Source organism: Mytilus galloprovincialis, chromosome 7 (assembly GCF_965363235.1).
Source record: "Mytilus galloprovincialis chromosome 7, xbMytGall1.hap1.1, whole genome shotgun sequence".
Taxonomy (NCBI): Eukaryota; Metazoa; Mollusca; class Bivalvia; order Mytilida; family Mytilidae; genus Mytilus; species Mytilus galloprovincialis.
In genome coordinates, this window is record NC_134844.1 from 96,258,137 (window position 1) to 96,276,323 (window position 18,187).

An 18,187-nucleotide genomic window follows, 5' to 3' on the forward strand; every position below is an offset into this window, starting at 1 on the left:
AATTTTACTGGTCATTCAGTCCAGCAATGCATATATCACTTAACTAGACCAAACCAATTTTTCCTGGCCTTTGACCTATATCTGGCAACCTTGTGATTGAGTGCTCATGATAAGCTTTTAAATGACTGATTCTTAATTACCTCTGCTATTAAATGTCCATTTTCAGCATGTACCATACCCAAGGCACCTAATTCTCGACATCTCTTAAATACTTCATATAGTTCGTTATCTTCTAACATAAACACATCTTTATATGCCAGGAACATTTTAAATGAATTTATACCTGAAAAAAAAAATCATTTAGATAAAATGAATTATAATGAAAGCTTTCTTATCCATTTTTGATATAGCAAATGTACACTAAAATTTACATGAGTCCTTTCAATTATAATTGCCGCTGGGCAAAGTTGCAGGAGAAAGCAGTTTTAACAATTGTGACTCAAACCTATTTGTGATGGGCACCAGTGAACATGTAAACCACCCCAACATTGTGTTTGTAACAAGTCAGAAGCCTGTAATGCAGTGATTGTCATTTAATGCTGAATATCATATTTATCTCTTGTTTATTGTTTTAAAATTGAGAATTGAAATGGGGAATGTGTCAAAGAGACAACAACCCGACCATAGAACAGACAACAGCAGAAGGTCACCAACAGGTCTTCAATGCAGCGAGAAATTCCCGCACCCAGAGGCGTCCTTCAGCTGGCCCCTAAACATATATACTAGTTCAGTTATAATGAACGCCATACTAAACTTGTACATAAATCAGCCGTTTGTTTTCTCATACAATTTGATTTACATTTGTCATTTCATTGCCTTTTGTTACTTGTTGTGCAGTATGGCTTTTGTTACTTGTTGTGCAGTATGCCTTTTTTTACTTGTTGTGCAGTATGGCTTTTGTTACTTGTTGTGCAGTATGGCTTTTGTTACTTGTTGTGTAATAGCTTTTGTTACTTGTTGTGCAGTATGGCTTTTGTTACTTGTTGTGCAGTATGGCTTTTGTTACTTGTTGTGCAGTATGCCTTTTTTTACTTGTTGTGCAGTATGGCTTTTTTTACTTGTTGTGCAGTATGGCTTTTTTTACTTGTTGTGCAGTATGGCTTTTGTTACTTGTTGTGCAGTATGGCTTTTGTTACTTGTTGTGCAGTATGGCTTTTGTTACTTGTTGTGCAGTATGGCTTTTGTTACTTGTTGTGCAGTATGGCTTTTGTTACTTGTTGTGCAGTATGCCTTTTGTTACTTGTTGTGCAGTATGCCATTTGTTACTTGTTGTGCAGGATGGCTTTTGTTACTTGTTGTGCAGTATGGCTTTTGTTACTTGTTGTGCAGTATGGCTTTTGTTACTTGTTGTGCAGTATGGCTTTTGTTACTTGTTGTGCAGTATGGCTTTTGTTACTTGTTGTGCAGTATGCCTTTTGTTACTTGTTGTGCAGTATGGCTTTTGTTACTTGTTGTGCAGTATGGCTTTTGCTCGTTAAAAATTTCTCCCTGGCCTCACCTTACAACACACCTTAGTTAGAACACTGCAATAAGAGGTGGTAGTTGTTTTATCTGTCATATCTAAACTAAGGTTTTGTACCCAATTGTTATTTCATCTTTCATCAAACAGTAGCACAAACTCTTAATATTTTACACATCAGATACCGAATAGCGGGTTATTTTTCGCGGGTGTAAAATTTTGCTATTTTCAATGAAAAAAGGTGTACAAAATATTTTGGCAGTTATTATTTTGGCGGATTCAAATATTTACTAATACCTTTTGCATGTACACTTTTAAATTGGCGGAATTTATTTTAGCAATTTTGTTCAATCCACGAAAATTAGCAAAAATTTACACCCAGCGAAAATAATCCGCTGTACGGTATGTTATAAATACCTTTTTCTTTACAAAGTATATCCATTTCTTTGGCGACTTCTGGACTCCACCATGTGACACATGAATGTAAGGCGTAGTCACAACATACTTTACTGTCGGCCCAATTCCTCCATTTGTCATAGGCCTCTAATAAGGAGACATTCTTCTGGTCCAACACAAAATCAACTGAAAAAAAAGAAGTATTTTTTATTACTGGACTTCTATTAAAGGCACTATGAGCAATACATTGATCACGTTGATAATGTCATTAACCATTATTAACCATTTTTAGAAATTTGAAATTTCAGCAATTTTTCTTATAGTAAAAGGGAATTTTACTTGAACAGTAAAAGTGAAGCCACCAAAATTAAAAACTTTATCTGCATTTTGTTGTAATGAACAATGTGTATAAGTTTTATATCAAAAATATATATATAGCAAACAAAAACAATTTCGGAAACTGCAGGCTTACGTTACGGAAATACATGATGTACAGACAGACAAGCTAAGGATAAAACTTATACCCACTTCGCTATAGGCATAATAAATTAAAAACATATATATACAAGACTTATACATGTTATAAAGGCCCAAACTCCAAACAGCATTATCGTTCGGGTCATACTTCCCTTTTAAAGAAGTGTAGCCAGATGTCACGACTGTTTCAGAGTTTAATAAAGGCCAGAGGCTCCTGACTTGGGACAAACACAAAAATGAAGCGGAAAGTTATGAAACAGTTTAGAATTATAAAATTCTACATGACTTACTGATCATGGTGGTTCCCCCAGCCAAAGCTGCCTTTGTTCCACTGTAAAAGTCATCCACAGCATGTGTACCCATAAACGGTAACTGCATGTGTGTATGGGTGTCAATGCCACCTGTAAAATTAAAAAATAAATATTGTAAATTCAGAAATTATTGATATGTTTTAATTATTGCAAAAAATGTGACAAAGTTATTAACGCAATACTTCAAACTTTCAAGTTTGGCAATTAAACAGTATTTCTTTTCAAAATCGCTAAAATTAAAATTGCATTTTTAATACATGTAGTCTTAAATGACAAAATCGCAATTATAAATGCAGGCAATTTCAGGGATGATTCCACTATATAGTTTAGGGCCGAATAGCGGCCCTTAAATCGGTGGGCGGCCCCAAACAAATTTATGTGAATATAAATTCCCAATTCAGGAAAAATAAAATAAAAATCGATATTTCTGGAAATGTTTCCTTCACTGATTTAGGCAACTATAATTTTTCTTAGTTTGTCGACAAAATGTTTATAAGTCCGAATAAGAATGCTGTCAACAATCGCACTTTATTAACAACGATTAAATTATGTCAACATGTGGTAAAAGGAATTTAGCAGCCGGATTCAATTGATGTAAATGTTATGGGAGTATTTGATCTCGTAAAAGCAGATCGCCCAGCAGGTCTATAAAAAAATGGGTGTCATTAAAGCAGACCTGTGTTTCTTTGTCATTCAAGTATTACCCTATAGTTACAGCAGTCCATTCATGCTAACTGGGAGTTTATGGGACTTAAGACACTTAAGTTAAGTGTCTAGCTGGCGAATTATTATTGTCAAGTCAGGTCTGCCTAAATGTCCGTTTTTACGGTGACCTAGATTTTACAGACTAGATTCCTATTGACCATATTATACCTCTTTGTGTTCCTATTCCACCTATGCATGCATTTACGATAATAGTTTATACTTACAATCAGTCAGAGCTCAGACATAAATAAGTCTGAATCTGCTTTTGACTTATAGATGTCTAAATTTGTAAGTTTTAGGATTTGTCTCCCTTTAATGCAAGACAAAATACTACTTAAATAAGTCAAATATTGTTAAGCAAGAAATGATTGACCAGAATCAAAAAGTTGCAAATATCAACTCCTACAAGTCGATAAGTTACCAAAATTGGTCAACTTCAAGACCCACGCATACTTATAAAAAGGTCATGCATCTAAATCAAATAATGACAACATTGAAAGCCAATGCCTTGTCTTCTAAAGAAAAATATGAATGAGAGTCTGAAAAATCGGGGATCATGTTAATTAACCTTACAATGCAACCACCTGGATCCACACTTAATGAGGTAAAACATCTGTGTTTAGTAAGGATGTTCAATTAGATAATTAAATATAGATAGATCAAGTCCTTGTGAACTCTCAGACAGGTTTTTACTGTCAAAGGTGGTGTAGTTTGGCCACCAAGTCAAGTTAAGTTTTTTCATCAACATAAATAGACCTAAACAAGTCTGTCATTTTGTGACTTAGATAAGTCTAAAATTGAAAACACATTTTTATAAAGAATACATGTTTTGACTTCTTTAAGTCAAAAACAGAAATAGACTTGTTTATGTCTGAGCTCTGACTGACAATGACTACCAGTTACGTAGTGGCCATCAAAAGATGCCCACCCCCACCTGATTTTGGCTTCTTTTCACGTTTTTCCGATTTTGAACTCTTAAACGGCTTTCAAAGTGCCATATTTTCATAAACAGACGTCTGAGAAGAGTTTATGGACCATGAACTGCTTGGTTGAAGTCCCTGCTATCATGACAGTCCAGGTGGGGCAGTTCAAAAAAGGTATGGAGGGTCATACAGGCCATCAAAGAATGGTTGTCGCCATCACGCCTACAGGTGGGATTGGGGGTTAAAGGGTTACAAGGAGATCGCCCAGCAGAGCCAGTTATATAATATGATGAAAACTTGATTTGTAAACAAATTATTTTATATTTAGTTAGGCTCTATTTCCTCAAAAGACATAAGTTTGAGCGTTTTTATGCACCATTTATGAGCATTATGTTTTCTGGCCTGCGTCCATTCGTTCGTCCGTCCGTTCGTCCGTCTGTCCCGCTTCAAGTTAAAGTTTCCAGGTTAAAGTTTTTGGTCGAGGTATTTTTTGATGAAGTTGAAGTCCAATCAACTTGAAACTTAGTACACATGTTCCCTATGATATGATCTTTCTAATTTTAATGCCAAAGTAGAGATTTTCTCCCATTTTCACGGTCCACTGAACATAGAAAATGATAGTGCGGATGGGGCATCCGTGTACTGGAGACACATATGTGTTTGAAAATGCATCTGGATGATAGATCATTCATGAAATTATTAATACGATGTCAACATTATGGAACTGTTTCAAAAGTTGTGAAGATGATCCAAATGATATCAAAATACAATGGTTCATTGCTTTAATTTCCTGTTTCTTATGGTGACACCTAAAGTAAAACTATGGCAACCTTCTACATATTAAACAGCAAGCAAAAATCACAAAAATATCTGATCAATTAAGTATATAAACTTTCGTATTAAATTGCTTTTCTGATTTCGACACTTGACCAGTTCAATTTGAAATCACTTTGAATCAGAGTAAATTTATAAAGTCTTTAAGATGACCTGTTGTTATTGGGTTGTTTTGTTCAGTGGTTTATGTTACCTGATATATATGTTATTGTAAAAGGCCTAGGTAACCATACATTTTCCATAGCTACATTGTAAGATGCAAGTCTACAAAAGATGGTGCATCATGTGCAATGATCTTAATGTAACAACTTCCCTGGTCTCAATCCAATAACTGTCAATCGATTTGGTTATCATATATATCATAATCAATAGCCCGTCCAGAATTATTCAAAATGTTACAACTTCTAACATCAGTGTACAGGTGAACCTTAATATACATTTTCTGTTTTTACAGGAAAAAAGTTTTATTTCATCTTAGATTTTATGCATAAAAAATTTACAATTGGGATAAAAATTCCCAATTTTATGGTCAAGGGACCCATTTGAAAACACCTGAAATCATCCCTGAATTTTTTTTTTTAATTTACAGTAGAAAAGGCTCATGTGGAATGGATACTGATTGTTATGAATTCCTTGTATACACATGTTGGTTTTAAAACAAATTCTCGATTCTGAATGGTATATAATATTAACAAGTGAAACTGTGAGCTACTGCTCAGGGCTATTCCAGAAAAAAATGTATGGGGGGGTTGGAAGGCAGTTTTTGTCAGCACCCGCCACCCAGACAATTGTAATTGAGAATTATAGTGCATTATAGTGTGAAAAATTGCTCTGATACCCATCACCCATGTATTATTAATACAATGTGCCTTCCAACCCCCCCATACATTTTTTTCTGGAATAGCCCTCACAGATGATACCCCCGCTGCAAGTGGATAATTTTAATAGTGTAACAAGAATGTGTCCACAGTACACGGATGCCCCACTCACACTATCATTTTCTATGTTTAAAGGACTGTGAAATTGGAATAAATTCTCTAATTTGGCATTAAAATTAGAATGATCTTATCAAAGGGAACATGTATACTAAGTTTCAAGTTGATTGGACTTCTACTTTATCAAAAACTACCTTGACCAAAAACTTTAACCTGAAATTTGCACTATCATTTTCTATGTTCAGTGAACCGTAAAATTGGGGTCAAAACTCTAATTTGGCATTTAAATTAGAAAGATCATATCATAGGGCACATGTATACTAAGTTTCAAGTTGATTGGACTTCAACTTCATCAAAAACTACCTTGACCAAAAACTTTAACCTGAAGCCAAAAACTTTAACCTGAAATTTGCACTATCATTTTCTATGTTCAGTGAACCGTAAAATTGGGGTCAAAACTCTAATTTGGCATTTAAATTAGAAAGATCATATCATAGGGCACATGTATACTAAGTTTCAAGTTGATTGGACTTCAACTTCATCAAAAACTACCTTGACCAAAAACTTTAACCTGAAGCCAAAAACTTTAACCTGAAATTTGCACTATCATTTTCTATGTTCAGTGAACCGTAAAATTGGGGTCAAAACTCTAATTTGGCATTTAAATTAGAAAGATCATATCATAGGGCACATGTATACTAAGTTTCAAGTTGATTGGACTTCAACTTCATCAAAAACTACCTCGACCAAAAACTTTAACCTGAAGCGGGACAGACGGACGAACGGACGAACGAACGGACGAACGGACGCACAGACCAGAAAACATAATGCCCATAAATGGGGCATAAAAATATGCAAGTGTTCGGTAAACAGGAAGTTGTTGAGTGATGAATCTGAAAACGCATCACACGGTATAGCTGACTTGAATAAATCCTGAAACCAAATTTCAGAAATCCTTGTATTGTAGTTCCTGAGAAAAATGTGACGGAAATTTTCAACTTGGTTATCATGTGTAAAATAGTACAAGTGTTCGGTAAACAGGAAGTTGTTGAGTGATGAATCTGAAAACGCATCACAGGGTATAGCATACTTATATAAACCTTGAAACAAAATTTCAGAAATCCTTGTATTGTAGTTCCTGAGAAAAATGTGACGAAAATTTTCAACTTGGTTATCATGTGTAAAATAATACAAGTGTTCAGTAAACAGGAAGTTGTCGAGTGATGAATCTGAAAAGGCATCAAACGGTGTAGCAGACTTATATAAACCCTGAAACTAAATTTCAGAAATCCTTATATTGTAGTTCCTGAGAAAAATGCGACGAAAATTATTCATGGGACGGACGGACTGATGGACTGACGGAAGGACAGACAGAGGTAAAACAGTATACCCCCCTTTTTTTGAAAGCGGGGGTATAATTAGAGACAGGTAAATTCTGAACTTATTCTGAATGTCTTTTTGGGGGATTTTTCATCATGTAGCTAGAAATGCATTAATCATGTTTATAATATAGCAATCATAGAGCAGTGTAATTTAATGACTAAATTATTCAGGCCAAGTCTAACAAATTTCCATTGAACTTCAATGGTGCTGGCCCCTTACCTGGTATAACAAGTTTGCCCTTTGCTTCAATAGTTCTGGCCCCTTACCTGGTATAACAAGTTTGCCCTTTGCTTCAATAGTTCTGGCCCCTTACCTGGTATAACAAGTTTGCCCTTTGCTTCAATAGTTCTGGCCCCTCCAGGTATAACAAGGTTGTTGCCAATTTGTCTAAAAAATAAATAAATATGTTATTCATGGTTATGATTATGTTTTCTATCTAGCTTAAGTTAAAGGGGCACAGTAACCTTCTGTTCTTTTAGTGAACCCTCTGCCTTTTGAGTCCTGTCCTTTTGAGTGCAGCCATTTTGAATTCGGCCCTTTTGAATCTTGCCATTTAGAGTTTTAATAGCCCTTTTGAATCCTGCCCTATTACGTTTTAGTGCAACTTTTGGAGTCCTACTCTTTTGAGTCCAGCTCTTTTGAGCCCTGTCCTTTTCTTTTTTACTTTGTAAAAAAATTCTTTTCAATACAAACTTTTAAAAACAAATTTTACTTCTTTTAGTGCACCCTCTGCCTTTTGAGTCCTGTACTTTTGAGTGCAGCCATTTTGAATTCGGCCCTTTTGAATCTTGCCATTTAGAGTTTTAATAGCCCTTTTGAATCCTGCCCTATTACGTTTTAGTGCAACTTTTGGAGTCCTACTCTTTTGAGTCCAGCTCTTTTGTCCTTTTCTTTTTTACTTTGTAAAAAAATACTTTTCAATACAAACTTTTAAAAACAAATTTTACTTAAAGAAAAAGATAATTAAAACACAAAAATACTTTAAATTGAGCAAAATATTCGATTAATCATCTAAAAATATATGCACGACCAAGTTGTTTAACCAGATATTGTTTTAAATAAGGTGGAAAATGTCTAATTATCTCAGTGGTTGAAAAAAACTTGACCTTTTAATTTGATATTAAGGTTAAACAGTTTAAGTTGGCTCTAGTTTGACAAGACCACTGGATGTTTTTTTTTCATAATTTTTCAAATGCCATAAAATTGTCTTCACACATTATAAATCTTATAAAACAAAGAGATGTGGTATGATCTACTAGTCTAATTGACATGGATTCAAGCAACTATAGCTCAGTGTTACACCCTTCAACAAAGAGGAAAACCCACAGCCTATGGTAAGCTATAACCTGAGACATGTACAGGATTCGTGACATCATCAGAAGCTATATCCAGGACAGATGGTTTTATTACTGTTGTGTAATATTGTCACAAAATCCCTTCAACTTGGAGGAAAACCAACACCCTATGGTAAGCTATAACCTGAGACAGGATTCATGACATCATGGGATGATATCCCTTCAACAATTTGGAAATCTCACAGCCTATGGTATTAGTTATAACAGGCCTTAAAACCTGAGGCAGAGTCATGACATCATCATTGGACAATATCCAGGACAGCTGGTTTTATAACTGTTGTGTAATATTGTCTCAACATCCCTTCAACAATGAGGAAAACCCACACCCTACAGTAAGCTATAACCTGAGGCAGAGTCATGACATCATCATTGGACAATATCCAGGACAGATGGTTTTATTACTGTTGTGTAATATTGTCACAACATCCCTTCAACAATGAGGAAAACCCACACCCTACAGTAAGCTATAACCTGAGACCAGAGTGATGACAGATTTCATGACATCATCGGAGGATATCCAGGACAGACTGGTTTTATTACTGTTGTGTACTATTGATTTTGAGTCATGTCTGTTATTCTACAGACAGACTATTGATTCAGACTGGAATAAAACTGCACAGGGATTCAATCCCATATATATGCCAAAGATGTAACAAGTTCTTAATATGATATTGCATTCATTTGGTCAGCACAATTATAGACCAGAAATATTTCCGAATATTATATGTAGTAATTGCTCATTGCGTTGAACATCAATAGCAACCAGCCTCCAGGTATAGATTATGATATCATCAATAGTTACATCTGGAAAGTTGGTTGACACAAATTATTGCCAAATTTTGAGGCATTTATTTTACGTCTTTTGTACCATTCAAAATCATTATAAATTTGAGAATGGAAATTGAGAATGGAAATTGGGAATGTGTCAACGAGACATATGGTTATATATCATGTATATTATCAACTCATGTTATATTCCATATTTGAGCTGTATTTTTTTTATGTTTGATCATTTACCCATAATTATGGATCCTCTATCTGGATAAAAAATGTTTGTAAATTGTAATTAAATTCTATGAAATAGATTATCTTAGAAAATGTGAAATGTTGAAAACACTTTTTCTATAACATAGGCTAATCCATAGGGACCATGCCCCCCTTTTATGGGGAAAATTTGGTGAATTATATAGGGAATCACTGAAGCATGACTGTAGCCAGTCCCCTCTTATGGAAATCAGTGCCCCTCTCTTATAATAAGTTCTGGAACTGCCACTATATAAACAAAATATATATATATGTACTTGACATTGTACACATGTCCCTCTAAGTTCTTACATGTTGGTTATTGTGGTCTTTATGTTTTACTTTGATATGTACATGTTTTTTTATTATTACATATACATTTATACCTCTTTGAACTGTTTTATCTTTTACTATGATAAGAAGATAAGAATTTTATGATAAATTGAACTATTAAGATTGTAAATTAACTATGTGTAAATATTTGTTTTTGATTGTATAGTATATGACTGCTTCACAAAACTTAAACTAACACAACTATTTCTATTACAAAAAAAAAAGAAAACTTTCAAAAGAATGTGCTGTGAGGATCACAACACTATCTTTACAAAATATATTGTACAGAACTTGTTATGCATTGATCAAAACATTATAATACAGAATAAACATGGACTTCATAAAAAATTTCAAGCATTAGAAATTATGAAAATTCCATACTTAAAAATTATAATTCCAAGTTGAAATAACATGAATAATAGCCTGTTCTTACTCTTTTTAAACAAAGAATTTAACATTATGATTGAATATATACAGATACACATTTTAGAATAAATCTCCATAAATGGTCACTATTCAGAGAAAAATCACCAACCAGAGAGATTTTTGGCCTTTAGTAAATTGTTGTCCTTTTTTCAACCTTAAGCATGTTAAGAGGACTGTAGTGAGAAGCAATTCGATAAGAAAGATTTTTTCTCATTATTGAAGCTGTACGCCACGCAGCCGCCTTTAATTTCTTACATCCACTTCATTTGAACTTGAGTGGATAGTTGTCTCATTGGCAATCATACCACATCTCCTTATTTTTATTTTGATACTATGTGTATTCTGACATATTTATTTTTCACAAAATATCATGCTTCTAAAATTTAAGATGAGGAGAAACACTTTTCCCTCTATTGCCAATATCAGTAATAATATTATAAAATCCTCTTATAAATACAACTAAAGCCAATTGTCATAGTTTAAACCTGAGTTGGACTGAAACCACAAACTATTTGAGATCCCAACAGACATATTTTGTCTTATGCATGCTGTTGGCCAAATAAAGCAATATATAAAATAAGTTGCCAAAATGAGGTCCTAATTGGTCAATTAACTATATTCTTTATGATTATATGATTATAAACACGATTGTTTAAAACCTTATCCATGTGTTTCATATTTCTTATATTTATGTTCTTAAACAAAATGGTTGATAAGTCTAATCCAGTACAAATGTAGGTCATGTAGGTCCTACAAAGTCATGCAATCATCAAATATAGTTTAATTACTTATCTCCGACAACCAAAATTATTCAAATAGTCCTTACTTGATAATTCCATCTTCTATGTAGATGTCTGCATCAAATGACTGGTCATCATTTACAATACGGCCACCTTTTATAAATAGCCTGGACTGGGCACTCTGAAATAAGTAAATATATATTTAGTATATTTATAAAACAACTTTTCATCATTGACAATACGGCCACCTATAATGAATAGCCTGGACTGGGCACTCTGAAACGAGTAAATACATATATTTATTAAACAACTTTTCATCATTGACAATACAGCCTGCTGCAAAAAATATAAAAGGAAAAAAATGTGTCCATGAAACACAGATGCCTTTGCTTGATAATTCTGTAAGTTTTTAATTTACAAAGGGACATAACTCATGATTATAAACTTCTAAAAGTTTCATAACATTCGAGTAAAGCAAACTAAAGTTAGGGTACAGAAACAGCAAATTTTGCAACTTTTTCCATTTTAATTGGACACCACCCAAGTTCATACTAGACCTGAGTTTGGTGCATGGTACATGTAATTGGTATTGTTTATAAGTTTCACAATATTTGGTTGAAACATAACTCACTAATGGTGAAAGGGATATACCACCAAAATTCAAATTTGACTTGACAGTGGTGGATCCAGAACTTATCATAGAAAAGTGTGAGGGGGAGGGTGATTCCAGTGATTCCCTTAATAAATCAACCAATTTTTTCCCACAAAAGGGGTGTGCCCCCCTGGATCCGCCATAATGCTTGAGTTTGGTGGTAATGCACATGGTTTATATCTTTAATAACATTTGGTTGACATAAACTAAAGTAAGTATTGCCAATGTATCTATACAACCTTTTAAAAATTTGTCGTTTGTTGAACATTTAATTTCGTGGTTCACCCAATGTCGTGAAAACCATGAAAATTGGTATCCAACGAATAATAATGAATCCACAGTATTATATATATATAGATAAATGTATATTATTTTTTATAATTCAGCACACAAACATTATTCAAGGGAGATAATCCAGTCCAGAGATATGACTGCCATTTAATCAATGCCTTTATTTTGGATAGGATACACAATACATTGGAGTACTACACCAATATTGACTTAAGTAATACCAATGTTTACAAGTCTGTCACAAGTTTGAGTAAATACAGGAATATTTAAATCTAAAATCCTTTGATAAAAGTTATACTGTAGAAACTGATACATAATTTAGGGTCTAGGTGTAAAAGATTTCCTTCCTGAATAAACTTGCATTAAATGATTAACATTTACAAAAGAATATCTGCTTAAAAGTCTGAAACTGGAGTATTTCAAATAACAAACTTGATCTAGGGAGAATTCAAAAGATTGCACAGGCTGTATTAATAAGTACTGTAAATTCAGAAATTATTGCAAGGTTTTTATTATTGCGAAGAATGTGAAAGAGATGTAATTGCAAAATGGCATTTTGAAATATTATATACATGTATGAATTAAACAGGATTATTCTCAAAATAGTAAAAATTAAAATCGCATTCAAGTCTAAAATGACAAAATCGCATTAATCAATGCACGCAATAATTTCTGAATTTAGAGTACTCTGTGCAGAGGCAAACCATGGTGGTGGTTAAAAGGGAGTCAAAGTCATTAAACCCTCCTTTTAAGGTCTGCTTTTCTCAATGTCCAGTGGCATATATTTCATATATATAAATTGAGAAAAGAAGAACTATGTTTTACTCCATGCAGGTCACTAAATGACCTAGTTCTTTCATTTGTTTATGTTATAGAACCCTTAATGTGGCCTAGACATACAATGTTTTACAAAAGCTAGGTACATGTATAATTGTGAAATCCTTCATCAAGTGTGTATGTTTGTTTTTTTAAATTGTTCAACAAAGTAAAATGAAGGGGTCAAGTAGGCGGAGGGGATTGTCACCAAAAAAAACACCACAGTGTACACCACCGTAAAATCATAGATGTATGTGTGTTGATGTCGAAAAAGATGGAAAAAATTTGTTCAAACAAATAAACCAGAAAGGTTTAATATTTAATTGTAGTAAAATGCATAATACATTCATAAATTTCCTTTTTATATTACTAGACAAGTAACTTGACCTTGACCTTTCTGAAACCAGGAAGCCATTACAAAAGTTGGGACTGCAGACAACAAAGACAAAACTTACAGTATGATGCTCACAGCCACAATTATGCCATGTGTCTGCTGAGCCTTCGGGGGCCTCTCTGGCGTGACTACACTCCATGTCGTCCTGACTCCCCAAACAACTGGGTATGTCAGTAAACTCTTTCCCACGATTGACAATTACTTTAAAGCAATGGGTGAAGTCCATTTCATGTCTAGAAATCCAATGCAACTTGATCCAGACTTGTGAATGTTACGTAATAGTTTAGCATAATGCATTGACATCTTCGGAATAAAATTATTGATTTAAATTCTCCGAGTTTCAATGAAAGATGACTTGCTGCTGAATCTGCCCACTACATGACAAAGATGGAGTTGTGGGAAATAACAACTTGAAATTGAAGTAGTTCACATGCATTAGTCATAGAATTGATAAAAAATAAATTAATCCATTCATGACTACATAAAAGCTTTAAACAAATCAATATTTAACCATAACAGTAAGCTTACTTGTAATGCAGATTTCAGAACAATGCAGAAACTGAGCTGATCATTAGTCTTGCCTTTTTAAGACTAAAAGGTCAAAAGGTCAAATGATGAGAATGATTAAAATTTGATAGTATATATCCATCCTCTTTTGAATATTTTTTTTGGTTCAATTAATTATAAAAATCCTCTCTGATCAAGACACTCAAATTCCTCCACCCCCCCCCCCCCCCCCAAAAAAAATACCCTCTGAATAAAAAAAATCTTTTCCCCAAGTTCAGAAAAACAATGTACAGACACTATCAAAGAGCTTTTTAACTGGAAATCAAAAGATCAACCACAAACAAGATTGGGAACAGTTTATATGACCATATGAACAAGTGAAACTGCGAGCTACTGCTCACTGATGATACCCCCGCCGCAAGTGGATAATATTAATAGTGTAAAAATATGCAAGTGTTCGGTAAACAGGAAGTTGTCGAGTGATGAATCTGAAAACACATCACACAGTAAAGCTGACTTATATAAATCCTGAAACCAAATTTCAGAAATCCTTGTATTGTAGTTCCTGAGAAAAATGTGACGAAAATTTTCAACTTGGCTATCATGTGTAAAATCATACAAGTGTTCGGTAAACAGGAAGTTGTCGAGTGATGAATCTGAAAACGCATCACACGGTAAAGCTGACTTATATAAATCCTGAAACCAAATTTCAGAAATCCTTGTATTGTAGTTCCTGAGAAAAATGTGACAAATTTTCAATTTGGCTATCATGTGTTAAATCATACAAGTGTTCGGTAAACAGGAAGTTGTCAAGTGATGAATCTGAAAACGCATCACACGGTATGGCTGACATATATAAATGTTGATACCAAATTACAGAAAGGGTGGATGTGTAGTTCCTGAGAAAAATGTGACGAAAGTTTTGTGGGACGGACTGACTGAAGGACGGACTGATGGACGGATGTAAAAATATGCAAGTGTTCGGTAAACAGGAAGTTGTCGAGTGATGAATCTGAAAACGCATCACATAGTAAAGCTGACTTATATAAATCCTGAAACCAAATTTCAGAAATCCTAGTATTGTAGTTCCTGAGAAAAATGTGACGAAAATTTTCAACTTGGCTATCATGTGTAAAATCATACAAGTGTTCGGTAAACAGGAAGTTGTCGAGTGATGAATCTGAAAACGCATCACACGGTAAAGCTGACTTATATAAATCCTGAAACCAAATTTCAGAAATCCTTGTATTGTAGTTCCTGAGAAAAATGTGACGAAAATTTTCAATTTGGCTATCATGTGTAAAATCATACAAGTGTTCGGTAAACAGGAAGTTGTCAAGTGATGAATCTGAAAACGCATCACACGGTATGGCTGACATATATAAATGTTGATACCAAATTACAGAAAGGGTGGATGTGTAGTTCCTGAGAAAAATGTGACAAAAGTTTTGTGGGACGGACTGACTGAGGGATGGACGGACTGATGGACGGACGGACTGACAGACAGAGGTAAAACAGTATACCCCCCCTTTTTTAAAGCGGGGGTATAATAAATCCCTACCACTTTCATTATTGATCAGTGGAAACAGCATATTAGTTAGTATATATTTTGGTAGATTGTCTGTATTAAATAATAAATAACATAGCAACTTTTTTCATTTGATCAAAACTGAGGGCAATGGAGGATTAGACAACAAAAAAGCCTCTGGCATAATAGTCTTAATTATAAGCATAGTGACTCTTTGGTGACATTTTTATGAAATATTTGCCACTGAACATTAAGCAACACATTATCAATCAATTGGTGTTAATCAGGCCATACATGTTATATGTTCACTTAAATAGGATACATTAAAGTCACATAATTATCTGACTTAACATAGAAATTGACTGTAAAACTTATTCACTTGTAAATACATTTGTAATATATATAGTAACCTGTATTTAGTAAACAAACCAAACATAAACGATATTTTATCCAGGTGACAAGATTTATAGAAAAACACTATTTTAGAGGTCCTCCTGTATTTAAACTTCCATTCAGCATGTTCAGTGTCATGTTTTATACAAGTTTGTTATGTACACTAGATTAAACAAGGTTCACTGAATAAATACTGTATAACAGGCTGGGAACATCAACTCTATATTCTGAGGAATTCTAAATACCAGGGTTTTAATTGTGTCATCTACTATATATTCAATGTCAGAAATACTAAAATTAATAATACCATGCTGTTTCCCCTTAAAATAATGTCTGGTAAAAATATTTGCAAAATGTCCTGCTGTTCAAAATTTTTCATTTATGTATTTTAATTTTGAATATAAAAAAAAAAGAAAAGAAACAGAAGGTGATTGTCATAAGACAATTGTGCTTCACAAGAGACCAAATGACAAACAGTTTAGTGTAACATCTATTTTTTCTGAACCATAAAATTGAGCATGGAAATGTGAAATGTTTCAAAGAGACATCAACCTGACCAAAGAGCAGAAAACAGCGGAAGACCATCAATGTGTCATCAATGCAGCAAGAAACTCCCACACCTCATGGCTTGCTTCATGTGGCCCCTAAACAAAAATGTATACATTTTTATTTACGGGCCAGCTAAAGTAGCTTAAGTCTGCATCCTGGTACAGGATTTTCTCATTAGTTGCTTTGATCTGTTTCTGCCTTTGGTCGAATTGTTGTCTCTTTGACACATTCTCAATTTTATCATAAATATGCTCATGATACAGGAACGCAAGTAATCAACTATGATCGAGACACCACAGTCTGATGGATATTAATAATCATTTTTTTTTTCCATTTTGCATATACCCCCCCTTGATTAAGGTATCACAAGACAAAATAAGAATGCTGTTACTATTTTTGAAACCACAAATCATTTTGACATATAAACGTATATATATGTCATGGTGTGTTATTTGGCTTATATTTGTGTTAGTGTTATTTTGGATAAAAATATGTTTATTTTATGAAAGAAAATTAATTGTTTGTATTTTGTAAAAGTTTTAATTAATCTGTTAAATTAATTTTACCTATGCTGTGGCATTAGTACTTGAAATGTCAGTTTGCTCAAAGCACTTTATTTTGAAATATTAATTGTAATTAGCATATGTCACTAGGATTAGGCTTTGTTAATTAAAGTCTCTTTTTTTACTAATGAGAGTAATATTAACATCTCGTGTCATGTTGAGTTATTTTGTGTTTTAGTATAAATATCATTGTGAAATTTTGGAAAAGCAGTCACCTTTCGGAAACCTAACCTTTCACTACTAAAGTCTATTATACTGGATCTATAAGACTGTCGATCAGTCTACTAGTTGACTTTGTAGTGTTTAGACAAAAATGTATTTTTGACTCACCTTTTATTTTTGATAATTTTTAAGATAACAGTCAGTGTTTCGGAAGCGTAACCTCACACTACTCATGTCATTATACTGGACCTATAAGACTGTCTACCAGTCTACCAGTTGACTGTGTAGTGTGAGACAAAATTTATCTCTGACTCATAATTTAACTTTAAAAATTATACTTTTGAGAAACTTTTATTTTGAGACTTTTACATTCTGAAATTGAGATTAAGTACATTTTATGATTTAGTAATTTTGGCATTTATTTTATATTTTACATTTTAAAGAGATATAGTTTTACTTTGGATTTGAATTGATACTTTGTACTTTAATTAGATTATTATTATTTGGAATTGTTTACTAATTGATTTGTTATCATCATTCGTTTAAATTGTTATAGTAATTAAATTATGAAAACCTTCCTTGCGTTTTAGCTATGCCTATCAGAACATTAAGTCTAGCGATAGACTGACCCCCTGTCCCTTGGTTCCAGCACATACGAGTTAGCTCCCCCTTATCTAACAGTGCTCTCGAGTGGACCTTGGTGACAGATAAATTAGTACAGTTTTGTTTCTACCTTGTATGATTTATAGGATGTATATGCATGTCGGTCATGTCAGTCATATCGGTCAACCTAACAAGTCTGACCAACATTCAACAACATACAGTAATTACTAAATGTTCCATGACTCTAGAACAGTAACCCCCCCCACCAAAATTCAAACTTGATCTGTGTTTTTTGGTAATTAGCATTGTCTTTTAAGTTTTATAACATTTGGTTGTGGCAAACTAAAATTAGAGAATGAAAACCAATTTTGGGATGTGCAGACATATGAACATGCAGAGGGACAAGGGTAAAATCCACTAGCGCATGGG

At 33.6% G+C, this 18,187-nt stretch overlaps 1 protein-coding gene across 8 annotated transcripts in view; it reads right to left on the reverse strand.

Annotated features, from left to right (window-relative positions):
• The window catches only part of LOC143084036 (dihydropyrimidinase-like), a 64,594-nt gene that overhangs the window by 14,247 nt on the left and 32,160 nt on the right, over positions 1–18,187 (reverse strand). For 7 of the 8 annotated variants that reach the window (XM_076260452.1, XM_076260453.1, XM_076260451.1 and 4 more), the window contains 5 exons: positions 11,387–11,481; positions 7,737–7,810; positions 2,623–2,733; positions 1,877–2,041; positions 141–283 (listed from right to left, as the gene is read on the reverse strand). In XM_076260452.1, coding sequence (XP_076116567.1) covers positions 141–283; positions 1,877–2,041; positions 2,623–2,733; positions 7,737–7,810; positions 11,387–11,481 — 588 coding nt within the window. Of the gene's footprint in view, positions 1–140; positions 284–1,876; positions 2,042–2,622; positions 2,734–7,736; positions 7,811–11,386; positions 11,482–13,514; positions 13,826–18,187 lie in introns of those variants that run through there. The other variant, XM_076260455.1, reaches the window with a different exon arrangement.